Here is a 19829-nt window from a genome sequence, read left to right on the forward strand (position 1 = left end):
GGAGCCTGGTAGGCCAAGGTAGTCAATTTAATTGGATAAACATATGCCAGTCTCTGGAACTAGAGCTTGGTCAATTACCTACTGAAATTACTGCTGCCCGCTCCCACCTAACAAAGCATTCTGTGGTTTGAGTAGATGTTAGGAAGGGGAAAAAAGGCATGAAGCACGCAATGTTTGTGTTTTTCCCACCCAGCAGCCATTATGTCACTTTCTAAACGTATGGAAGAGCATCACTCCGTCGCTTAACCCAGCAGGTCAGCTGCTTCCCATTGTTTAGGATAAAGATAACCTTTAGCTGACCTGCTGCTTCCCATTGTTTAGGATAAAGTTAACACTTGACGTCTAAGCACTTTACATGTATTAAGTCATTTTGTCCTTAGAGTGGCTCTGTGGCTAGTGCGGTTATTATCCTTGTTTTGTAGGTGAGGAAGTGGAGGCGGTGAGAGGTCTTGATGTTGCTCAAGATCAGAGTGACAAAGTGACAGACATAGGATTCAGACTGAGTAGGTTGGATCGGAGTCCATGCTCTCACTTAACCACTGCACTTTAAAGACTAAAATCCTTAAAACAGTCCTCCAGGCTTTGGCACTTATGTGTGCTCTGTACCCCCACACTGGCTCCTGCAGTCTTGTCTCCCCACCCTGCTGCACCCCAAGGGAATCAGGGAGCCCAGGAACCAGAGTCGAGTCTCAGGCCCTTGCTTGCGCTCCGTTTCTCCGCCAACAGAGGGCGCCGCGGGTAGTCCGCCCCCTCCACTAACGGCCTATTCCTCGAATAAGAGACGCACAGAGGGCGCGGAGCCCATCGCAAAACCGCTGGGCGCCTGCGTCTCTGGGCTCAGGGGCGCAGGGGAGGGCCTCCCGCTAAAACCTGCCGCAGCGCGAGGAGGAGACAAAAGACACATCAAGGTCTGCGGCGTTCGGTCCAGCTTTCAGCGCCTACTCGGCGCGCGATACATCAACCTTGCCGCTGGCGGAAGCGGAGCACCGGCTCCCGCCCCGCCCCCAACTCACGTGACCAACAACCACGGCCTCGAGGCCGGAAGCGCTTCCAAGCCGGCGCGCGCGCGTTCTCGCGTTTGTTGGCGACACTCAGGCTCCCCGAGTTCCGTCCCTGCCTTGCGCTCGCGCTCGTTCGCAGGGTTCCGGGTCCGGCTTGCTCGGCGGCGGCTGCGCGCACGCTGCCCAGCCGGGTCCCCGCCCCCAGGCGCGCGAGATTCCGGGGCAACACAGCCATGTGCTCGTTAGCGTCGGGCGCTGCGGGTGGGTATCTCCGACCCTTTAGCGCCGTGTTCGCCCGGCACGCAGGCCGCCGGGCGGGAGAAAGACCCTCCCCTCCCGGCTGCGGTGCGGGACGGTGGCCTGGCTGGGAGGGTAGGGGAGGCGCGGGCGAGGGCCGCGGGGGAGCGGGAAGGAGGGCAGCGCACCCCCTACCCCGCTCCTCGTGCGCCCGGCTCGCACTGGTGTCCGTCCGGGGCAGGGCTAATCGTTTGCGTGTGCTAGGCGGCCGGGGCGCTGTGGCGGACGAGGACGACCTGCCGGAGCTGTCCGACAGCGGTGACGAGGCCGCCTGGGAGGACGAGGACGATGCTGAGCTCCCCCACGACAAGCAGCAGACCCCCTGCCTGTTCTGTGACAGGTTCGTCTTCCTCAGTGCCACGCGCCACCCGTAGGGTGCCCGGGCTCCGTGGGGCCGTTCGTCCGAAGTCCAGCCCGAGCGGCCTGCCCGCGAATCCTTGAACGGGTGGTGTGGAGTGAGGGTTTGTTGAGAAAAGGAGGAAGCACAGTGCTGTCGAGGGAAGAGCCATGAACTGGAAGCCAGGTTAGGCTAGCTTCTCTTCCACAGGCCTCAGTTGCCCCTTGTGTGAAATCTGAATCCGTGGTTCCCAGACCTAGTTGTGCGCCCTTGTCACTTGAGACTTGAAAAAGATGCTGAGGCCTGCGCCACAGCCCTCCTAAATCAGGGGTGGGGCCTAGGAACCTTCTCTTTTTATAAAGGCATTTTCTGAGGTGATTCTAACGAGGAACAAGTTTGCCAGTCACTAAACCACATAATCCCTCAGGACCCTTCCAGCTTTATCATTCTATACTTCATTAATGAGTACCGAGCTTCTCAGCTGTAATATTTCCACTGGAGCCGTCTGAAGAATCACCTTAGGTAGGGGCTCCCCACCCATTGAAGGGAAAGGAATTGATGCCTTTTTCACTTAGGAAAAAGACGATGCTATCAGTAATTTGTTCAAGGTCACAAAGCTGTGGTTTGTCTTATATCCAAATCCATGTTTTTTTTCCACCTAAAATTCTGCCTCTTCATCTCAGTAAGCTTTAACTTTGGTCGACTTTCTGGACAGGTGGGCGTGAAAGAGTCCTGCTTGGCATTGGCCAGTGTTACCTGAATAAACATTTTCCAGTTGCCCATAAATCTGGGCATGGTGCTGATTGGTGGTGTATTAGTTCCTCCTGATTGTCATTGTTCTCGCATGTAGCGCCCTTTGCATAGGTACAGAATGTCTCCATATACACCAGTTGTCATAAAATAATATTTTTTGAGCATCAGGGATGTACTTCTTTGTAATAGGCTAAGTACAGCAAAGTAAACATTTGTTGAAAACTAACTGCTGCGTATGGGCTGGGCGTACAGAGGTATGCAGCTCCTCCTCTGTGTATTCCTACCTTAAGTATCCTTCAGTTTTGCAGGTCACATAATAGAGAGGCTTGGTCCTCACAATGTCTGTAACACAAGTACTTTCGGAACACTACAAGATCACTTTGGGAATATGCCACCTATAAAAATTACATTTTATGCTTTATTTCTAAAAGGAGTCTGAGCTGTCACAGTTCAAAGCCTCTGGAAGCAGCATTGACACAGAGCAGAAAAGAATCTTCTGTAGGGAATTTTCATATCGAGAGAAACAATCTATCAAAGGGAGTTCTCTTCCTTAAAAGCCTTTTGATAAATTCAGTGCTGCTATTTGGCAAATAAATTAACCTTGACATTTAAAATGTAGTTAGTGTAGGGTGTAGAACGGGACTCAGAAGTACTGATTCCCTTTAGAAATGCTGGGTCCCTCTCATCTACAGGTATGTTTGTTTTTTCTTAATTGGATATAAAATAGGAATCAGCAGAATGGGGGATACATATTTAACATGAAATCAATATTTAGACTTTTGAGGGAACTATTTCATAAAGTTATTATTTGATTTTTCAGGTTATTTACATCTGCTGAAGAAACGTTTTCACACTGTAAGTCTGAGCATCAATTTAATATTGATAACATGGTCCATAAACATGGTGAGTATTTTTTAGAATAAAGAGAATTTTAGTTGTGAAATTTAAGTTCAAACTTTATATTCTTCCAGATCTTTCCTTTCCTACACAAGCTCAATGTAGTGAAAAATATAACAGCAACCTATCTTACGAAGTTGTTTTGACAAGTAGCCTTTGAGGGAGGACTAATTATAAGTCATTCTTCTAGATGAGATTCACTATATTTAAGATTATATTGACCACAACTAAAAAGGAAAAACAACCTTGGCATGTGATTGCATTTTTATCATATTAGAATTAGGGAGAGCAAGGATGGAGGTGGACTTTGGAAAAGGAAGTGGGTCATTGTGAAAAAAGCTTACCAGGTCGAAGCATAACATGAACTTCAGGGCATACAGGGTTGAGTTTGGCAAGAGTATAGAAAAAGGAGTGATGAAGTTAAGGTGATGAACAAAATATTTAGATGATTCTTTTGAAACTTGCATTTGAACATACTTCCCTTATAATTAAAGTCTTCTTCTTTAAATGGATGCAGAAGAGTTACACGATTCCACTAAAATTAACTAAATACAGAATTGGTTTTTTTTTAGTCCCTATATTTGCTATCAACTAGAAAAGACATTAAATATGTGATAAAATGTGTTTATAAATCAAATTCAACCGCAACTGCTTTTGTAAGACATGAATGACTTACTGGGTTTTTTTATGTGCATTTTTAAACTGAATTGGAATCCTACCTTAAATATAATTCTGCTTTTGTAAGACATGAATGACTTACTGGGTTTTTTTATGTGCATTTTTAAACTGAATTGGAATCATACCTTAAATATAATTTTGTAATTTTTTTTCACTTAATAGAGGTTTTTGTATGCTGTTGTGCATATAAAACATTTTTAAATGCTGTTATGTTTCTTATGACAACATTTCTCACAACAACTAATACCCAGTTGGTTAGATAGCCTGTTGCTTTTCCTTGCTTTAAACAGTGCTTCATTTCTGGAAAGAGAACAAGCCTCATTGTTTTTTAATTTATATCATTTAACTTCATGTAAAAGCTAGTATACTTTATATACTCCATGTCCAGGCAAAATTGTAATTTGGTAGGCACCCTAAATGTAGGGAATTTAGAGACTTCTGGCTCCAATATCAGCTGCCAAATACTTGGTAAAATCTACAACCGAATTTTCCTGATTTGTTTTGTTCTTACAAATGAGGATTTGAATTCTAAAAAGTAATTTCCTCCTTTTTAAAAATGCAAGAAAAACATTAAAAACTGTTATCCATGTGGCTGTTTCTCAATTAAAATTTTCAGAAGTATTTAAGTCACTATTTCTAGTTCTTAATAAGAAATTCAAAATATTTTTAAGTTGTAGGTTAGAGGTTATTATCTTACCAGAGAAGCCTCTATAGAATAGGTCAGTTAAACAAAACTCATATTAAAATAGGTGAATTATCTTTTTTTTCCCCATTAGGACTTGAATTTTATGGATACATTAAACTAATAAATTTTATTAGACTTAAGGTAAGTCGGTAGCTTAATTTACAATTTTGTTTGGAAACTAAAATACCACAGTGACTATTGGTGTGTTGATTTTAGAAGAATACAAAGAACTATATAATCCTCATATTGGGGGAATCCTGGACTTTAGGAACTAGTACAACATACAGCACCAAGTAAATGAATACACACCATGCTTAGTAAAGTTATCATTTTTAACTGTGTCCCAGAGGTGAATTGATTTTATGTGCAAAAGTAATTCAGTGTCAGGTAATACTGATACCCAATATTTCCCTAAATCAGAAATAATTTCTAGTGTGATTTCAAGTACTGTGGTTGCCTTCTTGTTCTATGTTTTAAATACTTAGTCCTTTTTTCTCTCCTGTTCTAATGAATGTTTATGATGCTACTTCCCCCAAATCCAAACAATAAAAAAGTATGTAAAATCATATTGCTTAATCTAAGCAATCATCCAATCAGGTTAATGAAATGACAGGTGAACATAGACTCCTTAAATAGAGATTTTATGTGAAGTAGACATGATTCCTTTTTGGGGGGCTTAATTTTCCTATTTTTTCCGGGGCGGGGTTGTGATTATATGCAATGAAAAAACATGCAATTAATTTTACGTCCAGAATCCTACAGTTGAGTATATGAATTCCATATACAACCCAGTGCCTTGGGAGAAAGAAGAGTATTTGAAGCCAGTATTAGAAGATGACCTATTACTTCAGTTTGGTAAGATGAACATACTGGGTCTACTTTAACATAGGGTCATTTGTAATGGCAAATCGTGGTTAAGTTTTCTAAGAAAATATATCGTCTCCTTAATTCTTTAAAGACCTTGCTAGGTAGTTGGTTTCAATAGCAAAGTTAAGTTATTTAAGAACTGATAATTACACTGACCATTACTAGAGAGAAATTTAGAAATACGAATTTCTTTACTGTGTACTAGATGTTCTGAAACATCGGGATACTTGAGAAAATAATTTTTAGTTGTAGACTAATTTTTCTACTAAAATTGACTAAAATTTTAATTTAGTTAAATTAACTAAATTTTTAATTTAAATTAACCAAAATTTTTAAATCTACTGATTAAAAATAATTTTATTTTTTTATTTTTTTCTGCTTCAAAGTAATTTTAAAGTAGATTTAATAATATTTGCTGCTTTTGTCTGATATATTTAGATGAGATAATTGATTTTTTTAAGACATCTAATTTACTGAGTTTTTTTTTTTCAAGATTTTATTTATTTATTTGACAGAGACACAGCGAGAGAAGGAACACAAGCAGGGGGAGTGGAAGAGGGAGAAACAGGCTTCCTGCCAAGCAGGGAGTCCAATACGGGGCTCAGTCCCAGGACCCTGGGATCATGACTGAAGACAGATGCTTAACGACTGAGCCATCCAAGCACCCCTGAGATTTTGTTTTGATGCAGAACAGATTCCACTCAAATTTCCATGGGCTTACCTGCATACACTAACTCTATAGCCTTCCTTGTGTCAGGGCCACTCTCATTTCTTGACTATAGCTTTCTTACTTAGTTATTTATTCTGTGCATTTGCTCATTCCCTGTTTTACTCTTTTTAAGATTTATTTATCTGAGAGAGAGAGAGAGAGCAAGTGTGTATACGCAAGTGGGTGGAGAGGTAGAGGGAGATAATCTCAAGCAGACTTCCCCTGAGTGTGGAGCTTGTGGTGGGGCTTGATCCCAGGACCCGAGAGATCATGACCTGAGCCAAAATCACGAGTCAGGCTCTTAACTGACTGAGCCACCCAGGCACCCCAGCTCATTCCTTATTGAACAGGGATCTTGTGAAAATTCTTTTGGCTTCTTATAGATACTTTATTGTTATAATTTATCAGGGTTAATTATGCTTTTTTTCCCCTTATTTATATTATCTTTCATGTTTCTTGTGTCAGGTGAGGTAGAGGGTTTGCTCTCTTCAGGTCAGTGAGACCATTCTGAACGGACATGTACCTTCACATACAGAAGTTTGACAATGTGGAGTTGAGCAGTTCTCTGATTAGTGAGAACTGTGGAGACCTACTCATTTCCTTGAGAAGGACCATCATTAAGTTGTGTGGCAGTGCGATGTAGTAGTAAGGACCTTAATGTAGGATTCAGGAACTGTGTGACCCTGGACAGAGCTTTCTGTTATTAAGTTTTCATCTGAGATTCTTTCTGGCTCCAAAATTTGGTGAGTCCCTGGTTGATTCTTTCTTGTTTTTACAATTTCTCTCTAATTTCATTTCTCCCAAGAGTGATCAAAGTGATCTCGTTGATAAATGACAGAGTGCCCACTAAGTGCTCTCCATGACTTCCTAAATTCAAAATCATTTATTGAACACTCACAGGATGAAAGTAGTACGTTAAATGCTTTAGAAATGTAAAGAAATGAATCTTTCCCATAGGGAGCCCACAGTCTTAAGAGTGTTTTGTTTTTAAACGCCTATCTTGTATTATGAGGTCAAATATGATAAATTTCGTGAGAAGTAGAAAAGGTAGTACTGTTCAGAAGAGGAAGAGGTTATTCAGATCAACAGATATTGAATGTTGTGTCCTGGTCACTGTGGGCACAGATCGGTATCGAATCTAATTCTTCAGTGATTTTTAAGTTAATTTCTTTCAGCCTTAATTTGTGAAAAGGTGATAATGACACCTACCTTATAAAATTGTTGCAAAGATAATGCATATTAGCACAGCACCTGTCAGAGGGTAAGTGCTTAATAAAGGAGAATTTATTGTTATTAGTAAATGAATAAGGCCTACAGGAGTTTGGATGAAGAAGCCATGATTGCAATCTGGAACACTTAAAGAGGCCTAGTAAAAGAAGGAGAACTTGAACTGGGCATGTCCTGGAGTGCACTGCCTGCCTTCTCTCAAATAGTCTGTGCTCCTAGCCCTTGGTGGAGAGAGATGGAAGAGAAAGTCATTGTTCTCTTGGCTCCAAGCTTGATTACTGACCATTGCACCTCCACTGCCTTTCAGTAAATATCTATCGAGCATCTGCTAAGTATTAGGCTTTGAGGATTTAAAGATGATTGAATTAATAAAGGAGATAACTAAGAAAATAGGCAATGCAAGTACAGTATAAAGGGGGACAAGTAACTTTACAGGGGAGAAACCTGGCAAACACTACCGTAGCCAGATAATCACATCAGCGATAAATCATGTTGATATTATCAACTCTTTATATAAATGTGATGAGAATGGCACTTTCCCTCTAGTCTTCCTCCCCAAACCAATAACCTCAGTCTAACCATGAAAAATCATCAGACATACAAAGTAAGGGTCATTCTACAAACTACCTGACCAACACTCCTCAGAAAACTGTCAAGATCATCAAAAACAAGGAACATCTGAGAAACTGTCATAGCTAAGAGAGGCTTAAGGAGACCTAACTGAATGAATTATAGTATCCTGGATAGGATCTTGATACAAAAAGGGGGTGTTAGGGAAAAATTAATGGATACGCACTTACTTTTTAACACAACAGTTTCACAGATAAGAATCTATTTTGAAGGTACCCCTCCAACATTCTGAAAATTCATGTACACAAATTTAGTCAGTATAGCATTGTAATTTCTAAATATTGACAACAATTTAAATGCTCATACATAGGAGAATAGTTGAGTAAACTCTGGTATATCCACACCATCTATTAAAAAAAAAACCCAAAGATCTCTGAACTGATAGAGTGATATCCAAGACATACTGTTAAACAAGAAAAGGCAAAGCTCAAAGGACTATCTATGGTATGATATTCTCTTCATGTAAGAAAGAGGGATTTGAGAAAATGCATGTATCTGCTTACTTGTACAAAAGAAATACAGGAAGGATAAACTAGAAACTAAAGAGAGTAGTGACTTGTGGAATTTAGTGGGACAGATACGGAGAGAAGGGCACATTGGGGTTGAGGTAACAGGGATAACGAGGGAGTGGCGTTTCTCTGAGGATCCCTTTTGTATAGCCCCGACTCTTAGGACTGTAGTAGTATTTCTCATAGCCTTCATGTAATAAAAACAAACAACAAAACAACCAGGTTGTGTGAGGGTAGTAGTGGTGCAAAATGGAATATAAACACTAACAAATGAACTCAACTATATTACAAAGGAATAATGTAACTGCTGAAGGGGGTGGCAAAGGAAAGAGCTGTTTGAGTAACTAAAATCTTGACTGGATATTGTGCTGAGGCTCCAGGTAAAAAGACTACATAAGTGCTGCAATCTAGTCAGTAAAGGTGTTTCTCGCAGGGTATGTATAAATAGCAATTCTGGGACTACGTATTGTCTATAGTAGCATGGACAAGTAAGTAAATATATTATGGATAATAAGAGGTAGCTTTCTTACTGTTGGAGGAGGTTTCAGATACAGGAAGTACAGAAGGATGAAATGAGTCCTATGGTGATAGATTGGGATTGGAGATATCAGTATAAATTCACAGTTTTTAATATACATACAGATAGATACAGAAATATAAGTGTCTGTGCATGTGTGGGTTAGTATATACACATGTATTTCCTAGCTCTGTTGAGAGAGCCTAGAAAAACCCCAGTAGCAATGAGTATGCCTATTGCCCAGATTTTAACACTATTGTCCAATAAAAGGAACCAAGGCTCTTTAGAAAAGTGATTGATTCCATGGATGGTGCAGGATGATAAAAGATGAGTCTGGAACAGCTTATGCCACAAAGTAAGGAAGTACTTGAAAAGATAGGGAGGGGGACCTTACACAAGAATACAGGAGCCAACCTGAAGGACTCTTCATGGCCACAGCTGGAGTAATTTGAGCAACACAGAAAGTGATAGTATTTGGTTTTAGCCCATAGGATAGAATAAATATCCATGGATCCATACTGACATAATCAACTAAATGAATAAACAGAGAAGGAGCAGCTCGAACTTAGAGTAAAATTTTCATTAATAAATATAGAAGGGAAGAGAGAAATAGAAAATCACCATTAGGCAAACACCATAGTAATAACTTGCAGAAAAGATCCACCAATGGAGGGGCATCTGGGTGGCTCAGTTGTCACACATCTGCCTTCAGCTCAGGTCATGGTCCCAGGGTCCTGGGATTGAGTCCCGCATTGGGCTCTCTGCTCGGCCGGGAGCCTGCTTCTCCCTCTCCCACTCCTTCTGCTTGTGTTCCCTCTCTCGCTGTCTCTCTCTCTGTGTCAAATAAATAAATAAATAAAATCTTTAAAAAAAAAAAAAGGATCTACCAATGGATGCTAAGATTAGTGGGCAAAATTTAAGATGAAACAGGATTTGCATAGTTCAGAGTATCTCCCCAAGAAATTTAAATACAAAGGAGATGTTAACTTTTCCAGGAGACAATACCACAACTGAGTGATCAAGGTTAACATCACCATTAAGTTCTCTTGGCACCTTGGTGAAATGCACTCAGGGTATAACATCATTTTTCTGCTGTTCTTGCCAAAAATGTGTAACTTTATTCCAATAATGAAAAAACATCAGCCAAACCCAAGTTGACGGACTGACTACAAAATCAGTACTCTACAAAAGTGTCAGATACAGTTCTTGGGTGCAGTGTTCTAGAAATAGGTAGTTAAAGGTGCTGAATATTTTAGTGTTCCGATCTTTTATATGTTTCTGAATTTTTCTAATTCATCATTCGTTGATAGGGGTGTATTTACATTTCTGTGACTGAAGAATTGTCTGTTTTTGCCTTTTAATTCTATCAGTTTTTGATTTTGTGAGGTTTATACTCATTTATAATTGTTATGTCTTCTTGATAAATTGACTATCCTTTGTGGTAGTTCTCAGCTGCCAAAATGAAGTATCCACGTGATTTGAACCTCCTGAGACAGAATGTAGATGTGGAAATTCATCTTCCTGAATATGGTTTAGGACTTTGAATTAGACTTTTGATAAATTATAGTTATGGATCTTAATGTTGACTGAATCCTTTGTCCTTTTCAACATTTAATATATATGATTATCTACATTATTAGTGTTGAAAGTTTTTACTCTTATTGCAGCAAAAAGCAAACAGAAACTTTCTAAAACAAAGAAATCAGTTCCTTTGTTCAGTTCTGATCTGTAATTTAAACTAACAAATTGGCTTATAAACAGTTTGAAGAAGTTTGAAAACAAGATACATAGAGTTGTAGTAAGAAGTAGAAAATACGGTGTACCGTCCTTAATGTATTTTGTTGTTCTCATTAATTTTTGGTGAATTAAATAGTGAATGAATCTATAGTTTTTTTTTTAAAACAGAGACTCGGCGTTCTGTCAGACTGATAGAGATTAGTGGCATACCATACTACTGCTTTCAGAAGTTTGACTTAGGCTCTAGTCTCTAAGTTATAATATTCTCATGTATTTGTTAAGCTTATTAGTTCTTTTTTCTCAACTCTATTTAGAAGTGTCACAACTAAAAACTGAATAAGAAAAAAAAGCCATGTTTCTCCCAGTACTGTACTGAAGAGAAAATATATCCACATTGTTTTTACTGCTTTAAGTTGATCTGAAAGTTAATTGGACTGGTTAATAGACACTGGGATTTTGACCACAGTCACTGACTCCATATATTAACTTCTGTTTGCAGAGTTATGAGTTCTACAGTGGAAGTTAATGAGTTTATACATAGTGAAATTAAAGTTAAGTCAAGAACTTTTAATATTAGGAATTAGGATATCAATAATATCAGCAATAAGACATCGGTGTATAGATTGTACTACCCTTTACCTAGGATGAATAAGTTACTGAATGTATAGAATTCTTTATGTACACACTGTCCTTAGTGAATATCTAAATGTAATACCTGTTATTCTATAAAGACCCAGAGTCTGAGAAGGGACCTTGTGTAGTGGCAAGAATATGAGCTAGGAGGGCAGGCGTGGGTCTGTATCTTAGTTTATTCATTCAATAGCCAAATGACTTTGGGCTACTCACTTAATTTCTCTGAAATTTATATTTCCCATGCCTTAAATTAGGGATAAATACTTACATCTTAGGTTTGTTTTGAGGAAGAAACGAGATGCAATGTGTGTACTTGAAAGAAACCTGGTGATCAGTACATATTAGGGCTTTTTCCTTTCACTTTTTTGTTTCTTCCTGCGTTTGGTTCAGTATAATTAATGCTTTTATATATGGTTAATTTAGCCTCCTAATGAAAAACTTTTGACTGTCAGCATGCTCTTTAAATGTAAATGGAAGCAGTCTGGATATTAAAGATTTATTTAATTAGAAGTACTTTTACAAATATTTCTCAGTTGGCTGCATAATAGGCACTTAGTATATATTGATAACATGTTTATGTTTGCTTCATTGTCAGAAGATGGCCTGATAATAATGTCCATTTATTTCTTTAGATGTAGAAGATCTTTATGAACCAGTGTCAGTGCCATTCTCATACCCCAATGGACTCAGTGAAAACACATCTCTTGTTGAGAAGTTGAAACATATGGAAGCCAGGGCACTGTCTGCTGAAGCTGAATTAGCTAGAGCACGTGAGGATCTGCAAAGAATGAAGTAATTTATCAATCTTAAAGAAAAGTAGTTATTTAGAGCCCAAAAGTAATGCCACTAATAATAAGGTGGAATGTGGTAAAACTTTTCATGTACTGGAAAGCACAATGTAGGTATTTAATTTTAAATTTATTTTAAATTAATTAATATGCAACATTTTCATATGTTATGTAGTTGATTAACAATAAAATTTTGTGGTTTTACTTGTTCTCACATACTTCTTTATAATTACTTTTGTACTAATGGTTATTGTTCTGGGAGTGTTGTCCTCTTGAGTGCTTTTGTTCTTTGGTATTGCCTTCCTTTGAACTACTCTGTATCTAATAGATTTTTCCATTTGCTTTTTTTCTCCTAGGCTTTTAAAGGGGAGTAATTAATATTTTTTAGGGTTGGGGACAATACAGGGTTGAAATTTTTGTTTTTAAAGAATCAAAGTATAATTACGTAGTACTTAATTAGAAAACCAGATACATAGGATGGTTTTCTCCAGTGAGTAAATTAGCCTTCTTCTGGCTTATTACTTCACAGAATTTAATGTGCATATGAATCACCTGAGAATTTGTTAAACTGTACATTCTGATGCAGAGGTCTGAAATAGGGCCTGAGATTCTGCATTTCTACCAAGTATAGCTTTAGCTGTTGGATTTGTAAGTTGGTTGCCATTCCCTCAGTGCCCATTTGATGGTTTGCCAGAAGGTCCAGCAGGGAACATAGTGTAGCTGATTGTGGTTCCCTTTCCCCATTTTGAGATTTTATGCTAGTTAATCTGATAAACAACGACAACTCTACTATCTGCCTCTTTGCATTTCTCCTCCATGTATACATTATAGATTCTTAATATGTTGTGATCAGAGAGGGAATTGAGCTTTAGAGCAGCAGTGGGTGGTGGTGGTGTATGTAAATAATTCTCAATTTGGGTCAACTTTTTGTCCATATAACCCTTCCATGAAATACGGTTTCAAAGAATATTAATAGTGTTGAAATATACCACATTGATCAGCTGCTAAAATAGGATTTTAGAACAATAGAAATAATAAAGTTGAATAAAGATAATGTGATTTTGTTCAGTTGGAATATACAAACAGCTATAATCTTCAGTTGGCAGTGTTTTTGTGGTTTGCAGAGGGAATGTTTACATACGGGTTTAAATATGCTGTTGCTTAAGATCCAGCAGGGGGAGCCTTCAGTTCCTTAAGATAGAATGTTGTGCTGGAAGGCTCATCCCACTGCATACCCCACTCCCTCCCCTTTCCTCTCCCTCAACCTCTAGCCTTTCCTCTTTTCATGGTCCAGTAAACCTGTCTCAAGGGTGTATTTCAAATTGATTACAGACAATTTGCTCAGGATTTTGTGATGAACGCAGATGTCAGAACCTGCTCGTCATCTACTGCCATCGCAGACCTCCAGGAAGATGAGGATGGTGTTTATTTCAGCTCATACGGGCATTATGGGATACATGAAGAAATGCTGAAGGTTAGAAAAGAGCACAAACGCACCAAATCCATACAAAAGGAAAAAGAAAATAAAACAAGTTCTTAATATATATGCTGGGAGACCTGGGGGTTTTTTGGGTTTTTTTAGAACTGCTTTTTAAATCTCTTTTGTGCTTAATAGCACATCTTGGGTTGAAAAGACTACAGGAGCATCACAGCCACTGTAAATTCCATTTAAGATCATTAATCTTTATTATGAAATCTTTACTTTTGCTTGAAATAGAACAGTGGAAAAAACTGCTGCTGGTTTTCGTCTTCTTAAGAGCAACTATTAAATGGGAACAAATAAATTATACGTTTGCCTTTTAATGTACAGAGGGGATGCTTAATTTTAGTGTTTTAAAAAGCAGTACTGACTTCAGTTTGGGCAAATAATTTTTTGGTACAAAGTTTAATTATAAATAATCCTCACAATTGTCATGGCATAACTTTTTTACATTTGAAATCATTGATATGTAGAATTTCCTAAATTGGTCAAATCAGATTTTTAAATTTGGTTGGTTTTAATTTTTATAATGATAATATCCATATAAAATATAAGTAGATTTCTAGCTATAACTAGTAATTATACATTTGATTACGTTATTATAGATTGTAAAACAGTAAGATGTAATTTTTTAATTCGGTAAAACTAAAAATATCTATAGTTGAACAAGTGTTGGAATGTAAAAAATTTATTGAAAATATTAGATGTTCATCTCTGTGGATTTTAGATGCCCCTACCTTTTCTTGAAAACCAACAAAAAATTCGTTCCTAAATCCTTCCTCACAAGATTATTTTATTTTGGAAAGCCCTGAGACTGTGTTCCTGTGACACAGATGCGTTTAAAACACCTAGGGATATTTAATAACACGTATGTATTTTGTTGAGTCAGGTTTGCAGGATCACAGAGTGGAGGTCTGCTGATTAATAGCAATTGTAATTACTTGGGGTGTTTTAAAGTAATGTCATGTTATTTCTCTACTAATGACATGTCACGGTTGTGCTTTTTGTTGTCACTTGGGTAATGGCATAGCGTTATAAATAACAGTTATCTTATAAGTGATAAATTATTTTAAGTCCAGAGTGAGTTTGTTTAAAAGAAATTGACTTACTCTGTTTTCTTTGTTAAAATTAATTTTATTGTGCCTAGAATTTTTTTTATTTTTTTATTGTTATTTTAATCACCATACATTACATCATTAGTTCTTGATGTAGTGTTCCATGATTCATTGTTTGTGCATAACACCCAATGCTCCACACAGACTGTGCCCTCTTTAATACCCATCACCAGGCTAACCCATCGCTCCACCCTCCTCCCCTCTAGAACCCTCAGTTTGTTTTTCAGAGTCCATCGTCTCTCATGGTTCATCTCCCCCTCCGACTTACTCTCCTTCATAGAATTTTTTTTTTTTAAGGAGTTCACTTAAGCCCATGTTTGTCATTTTAAATCGCCCCATCAATTTTAATGCCTTTGGTATGGAAATTGTGTGGGTTTTCAGACAGATAAGGTTACTGAGACTCCAAGGAGATAGTACATAAAAGTATCCTAGGTACAATCATCAAGGGAATCCAGTTTGACTACTTACTTCCCAATGTCTGTTCTGGACATTTGTAGCTGTATATCCATAACTAGAACATCTTCATACCTGATGGCATATCCCTAAGTCCTTTTGACGTACATATGGATTTAAGAAGTTCCAGCTTGAAGTTTCCAGTGCTAACCTTTTCCCTTTTAGAGAATCATTTAAGAATCCCTATTAATAAAATTTTCCATGCCTCACTTCCTGTTAGCTATTACACAATGTAATTACCTCTCCTTGGTGATGACTTGATTAAGTGTTCATAGGAAAAAGGATTTATTCCATGCAAAAAGAACTATTTATCCAATTTATATTTTGCTAACTTATATACTGCGGGTGAGTAGGAAATGTTTATATCAAGCTGTTTCTTATCAAAAACAGTTCTTAGCTCAACATAATCTGTTTAAGGTTGTGCTACTACCAGAATCTCACTTGATCTTTATAAATAATTTAAAATTGAGAAACCATGAATAGGATTTATTTTTATGCTTAGAATTGGCCTTGCTTTTTATAGGGAGAGTATTTGGATTTTTAGTTAGTTAGTCTCATATTTCAATGACACTATTTTGGCATATGTTGTGATTATAATTATAAATAAAGGTACTTTGTGATCTTACTTCCTGGAGTTCAGATGAAGATAACATTTTGGAATTCCAGAGATACAGTTGATGGAAGGATGGATTACGTGAACTTTCAAAATCCTTTGCCGCTTAATCTTTCTGAAGAACAGTCATTGTTGACTAATGTTGTAGATCTGAGATGCATCACTCTCTTTTTTCCCAAGAAAAACATTGTTCATCCTGGTGAACATTTATCACAGATCATAGTACCATTAGATAATTTTTCTTTACTGCATTCTTCTCATTGTATCTCCAGCCAACTCATGCATTCCTTCCACCTTCATGAGCCTGTCATTTAAAACATACTGTCATTTATATATATAAAATTTGTAGTATATACTTTACTGTAGTCTCATTCTTAAATTTTTTTTTAACACTTGCAGGAATAATTCCATGGCACTTCACTAGTCTTAAAAAATTAGTTTGCTTCTTAGTATTAGAGCTCTGATTTTATTTTTCTTTTGTGTTTCTTAGTTTTAATAGGCTGGTGAAAAAGATAATTTTTAAGATTTCTATCACCTTGTTTTGTATTGAAGTGTTAGTGTTTTCTTAGAATACATTTTTAGAAGTGGTTATGAGTGCTAGTCTTTTATTTGCTTGCATTTTCATGTTTAGTGGTTTTTCTTTCAAAACTTCAGTTATTAAATTGAAGCTCTGCTATGTCCAAGGCACTCTGTTTGGTATACTTTGGATTTTATTGCCCCAGAGTGAGCATGTGAATGAAAGCAGATGGATCTGTAGAAAGAGCACTTATAAAGGACTGTAGTTGAGGGAGCAGCGGTGCATGGATTTAGGACAGGAGCAGTGGTGAGGCAGTGTGATTGGCGAGAGCTTTCCAAGTGACTGCCTCCTAGACTGATGTTCACCCAGCAAAAATCACTGGTTGTAATATAAGATGAGTATAAAAATGATGGATGTATGGAATCGTATATATTTTTTTAAAAGACTTTTAAAATTCATTAGTTAATATGTGTAAATTTATTTAAACATTAGATTCTTTTAGTAAGTCTTAAAATAATTTCAGGGAAAGGTTTAATAAACCTTATTTAAAATTTTGTTCATAAAGCAATTAGAAATAATTCCATCAGAAAACATGGAATTCTAAAAAAAAAAACAAAACATGGAATTCTGCAATTCCCTGTTTTTATATCCTGTAATTAAGTAAAACAACTTGGCTTTTAATTTAAGACCTTTATATGCTTTTTGCCCTAAAATTGTTTTTTGAAGGGTATAGATTGCATAAATTTTGATATCATAGCATTTGCTGTAATATTTCTTTTTACCTAGTGTGAAACCCAAAACTGGAATTCCTAATCTATTTTTATCGTGCTCATTTTATTTACTTCACAGCAGAGGCCCTTACTGCTTAATTTGCTGGCCGTATATGTCTCAACTGAAGTAATTTAAAAGGGAATTGGCTCTATTCTTGAACTAAAATAAATGTTTGCATTCAGTGCCTGTCTCAGTCACAGGTCATGTGAGACTCCAGAGTGTAGAAGTCTCAAATGTGAGCTGCAGGGCTCAAATGATTTACCTATGGGATTATAGACTTTTAAGCATCATTTCCTACTACAGACATTTCTAGAAACAAAACAGGATTATAAATCAGATAGGTGCTGATCAGTGACTTTCTTAGAAAAACCATACTCCATGTGGCTTCATTTTTTATATGTAACTGTAGCTTTTACATTCACCTGTTTTGGTTATTTTTCTCCCATGTTTTAACATAGCATTTTAACATTTAACATAGTAGTCTCCCTTTACAACATACAGGTTGTCAGGCTCTAGATTCCAGGCCCTATTTGAAGGAGCAAAACATCATGTTCAGCTTCTGTTAGCTTTAATTATCAATTGAAGTCTTGAAATGATAACGCGTGTCAAGACAAAAATTTGTACATGTTTAAGAATTTCGACCTTATCTGACTTTAAGTAATTTTCTTTGTGTGTCGTTGGCATTTCTATTTTTTCTTGTTTTCTTTTAGGACAAAAAAAATAAGCTTAGCTTTCCAAGCAAACTAGCAATATGTGATAAAATAACAAATAACTTCCTAGAAATTTTTATATTTTCAGTCTGTCCTATAAACAGAATGCTTTTCTCTACTCTAGGACAAAGTACGAACAGAAAGTTACCGAGATTTTATGTACCAAAATCCACATATCTTCAAAGACAAGGTGAGTAGCATAGGCTATAGAATTGCACATTTCATGTGGATCTTGGACAGTAGAAGTCCTCTCTTGGGTCTCATGGTGCTAGCAGTTGATTTAGTGTACTCTGGCTTTATTTCATGGAAGACTTTTATGATGCTTCTCTGTGGTGCAGAATCCTGATAGCAGAAATGCTGATTGGTGCTGCCATTCAGTGTATAGATTTTTTAAATTGAAATTCATTAATTACAGTGACATGGTTTTAGTTAAACTTTGCTTCTCCAGATTATTTTGCTTAAACCAAACTGTTGATTTACTGTGATTCCTATGAATTTCAAATGTATCAGATAAGCCCTGTACCAAAGCATACTTTTAGTGATTACTCTGGTGTGTGTTAATTAGTTAAAAATTAATAATTTTAAGAAGTTATTAATAAGTAGGGTCAAATATTGTAAGGTAGAACTTAGGTCCTTTAAGACCTCATATACCCCTTCATGAGACACTTTGTATTTTACAGTTAGTCTTAATATCATTTCAGGGTATTTCAAAGATGAAATTTCACACTGTGTTTGTGTGTGTGTTTGTGTGTGTTTGAAATTTGTGTCATTTTTCTTTCCTCCCTTATGAATTGTTTTCATTTTTTCTTCTTCACTTCCTCGTTCCCTCCCTTTCTACGTTGGCATGTTTACCTAAAAGTTCAGATTTTCTGTTTGTTCTTTCTTATTGGAAATTAGTCCACTAATTTAGTCAAAGATACTATCATTTCTGCCACATATATACCTCTGGGAATTTTTCCCCACCCTTTCCACTTAAAGAATATATATATTGACAACATACCAGGTTTTTATAATTCCCCTTTCACCTTCATTTTAAAAGATAGTTCTCCAAGGTTATTTCATAAGCTTTACGTGATACTGCAGCAGTGACTAACAATCTTTATATTTTAAAAAATTTCTTTTCCTAATTTGCATATTGTTTGGAATATAATACAGATTGGCTTTTCATTTTCCTTATCTGTTTCCCAAGAGCTGTGTTTCACTTGTGACTTAGCTGAGTTAGACAGTTGAAATTTATATGGTACTCTGATATCTTTGCCAAAGCATTACCTAACATGAAAGGTTTATGATAATATGTATTTCTTTGTATTTACTGATCCCCTGTTATAGACAAATAGGTGATTTCATTTTTAAAATCTTACTTTTTATCATTTCTTTGTACTTAGCTTTTTTGTGTGCTTTTTATATGTTTTACAGCAGAGACTAAGAATTCTTTTATGTTTGGTTTTTATAGTTACACCCAAATGCTGGAACAATTTATTTAATATGTCTGAAAAACCACTTTGTTTCCCAAGAAGCAAATATGTTACTATTAAAAATTTTGCTTTATACTTATAGTTAGACTGTATCCAGATTTTTCTTTTATTTTTTCATTAATATGTTGTAGAGAAATTAAGCATGTATTGGCCTGGGTCATTAATCCTGCCTGGCTTCTCAGGAACGAGATATATAATAATTTTAGACAAGTGGATGGATCTCTTTGGGCCTCATCTGTAAAATGAAATCATTTTAATCCCTTCTGGTTTGAAAATTTTATGATTTTTTTAAATTGTAAAAGCACTGGTTTTGAGCCATCTTTTCATAATACTTTTTGATGCAAATACTATAAGAATTTGTTAAGTGAAAGTAAGTTAGAAGTATCTTTTCCAGTATGCTTCTGAATAGACTCTTGTCTTATGATATCTA

At 36.9% G+C, this 19829-nt stretch overlaps 1 protein-coding gene across 4 annotated transcripts in view; it reads left to right on the forward strand.

Annotated features, from left to right (window-relative positions):
• The first annotated feature begins 1071 nt into the window (after positions 1 to 1071).
• Positions 1072 to 19829, forward strand: part of PRMT3 (protein arginine methyltransferase 3) — a 138458-nt gene continuing 119700 nt past the window's right edge. Inside the window, exons 1-8 of one of the 4 annotated variants that reach the window (XM_027578120.2) lie at positions 1072 to 1262; positions 1503 to 1638; positions 3209 to 3291; positions 4740 to 4789; positions 5401 to 5503; positions 12110 to 12269; positions 13598 to 13739; positions 18049 to 18114. In XM_027578120.2, coding sequence (XP_027433921.1) covers positions 1235 to 1262; positions 1503 to 1638; positions 3209 to 3291; positions 4740 to 4789; positions 5401 to 5503; positions 12110 to 12269; positions 13598 to 13739; positions 18049 to 18114 — 768 coding nt within the window. In that variant the 5' untranslated portion in view covers positions 1072 to 1234. Of the gene's footprint in view, positions 1263 to 1502; positions 1639 to 1659; positions 1822 to 3208; positions 3292 to 4739; positions 4790 to 5400; positions 5504 to 12109; positions 12270 to 13597; positions 13740 to 18048; positions 18115 to 19829 lie in introns of those variants that run through there. The other 3 variants (XM_027578117.2, XM_027578119.2, XM_027578118.2) reach the window with 3 other exon arrangements.

The sequence above is a fragment of the Zalophus californianus genome, chromosome 11 (assembly GCF_009762305.2).
Source record: "Zalophus californianus isolate mZalCal1 chromosome 11, mZalCal1.pri.v2, whole genome shotgun sequence".
In the NCBI taxonomy this organism is placed as follows: domain Eukaryota; kingdom Metazoa; phylum Chordata; class Mammalia; order Carnivora; family Otariidae; genus Zalophus; species Zalophus californianus.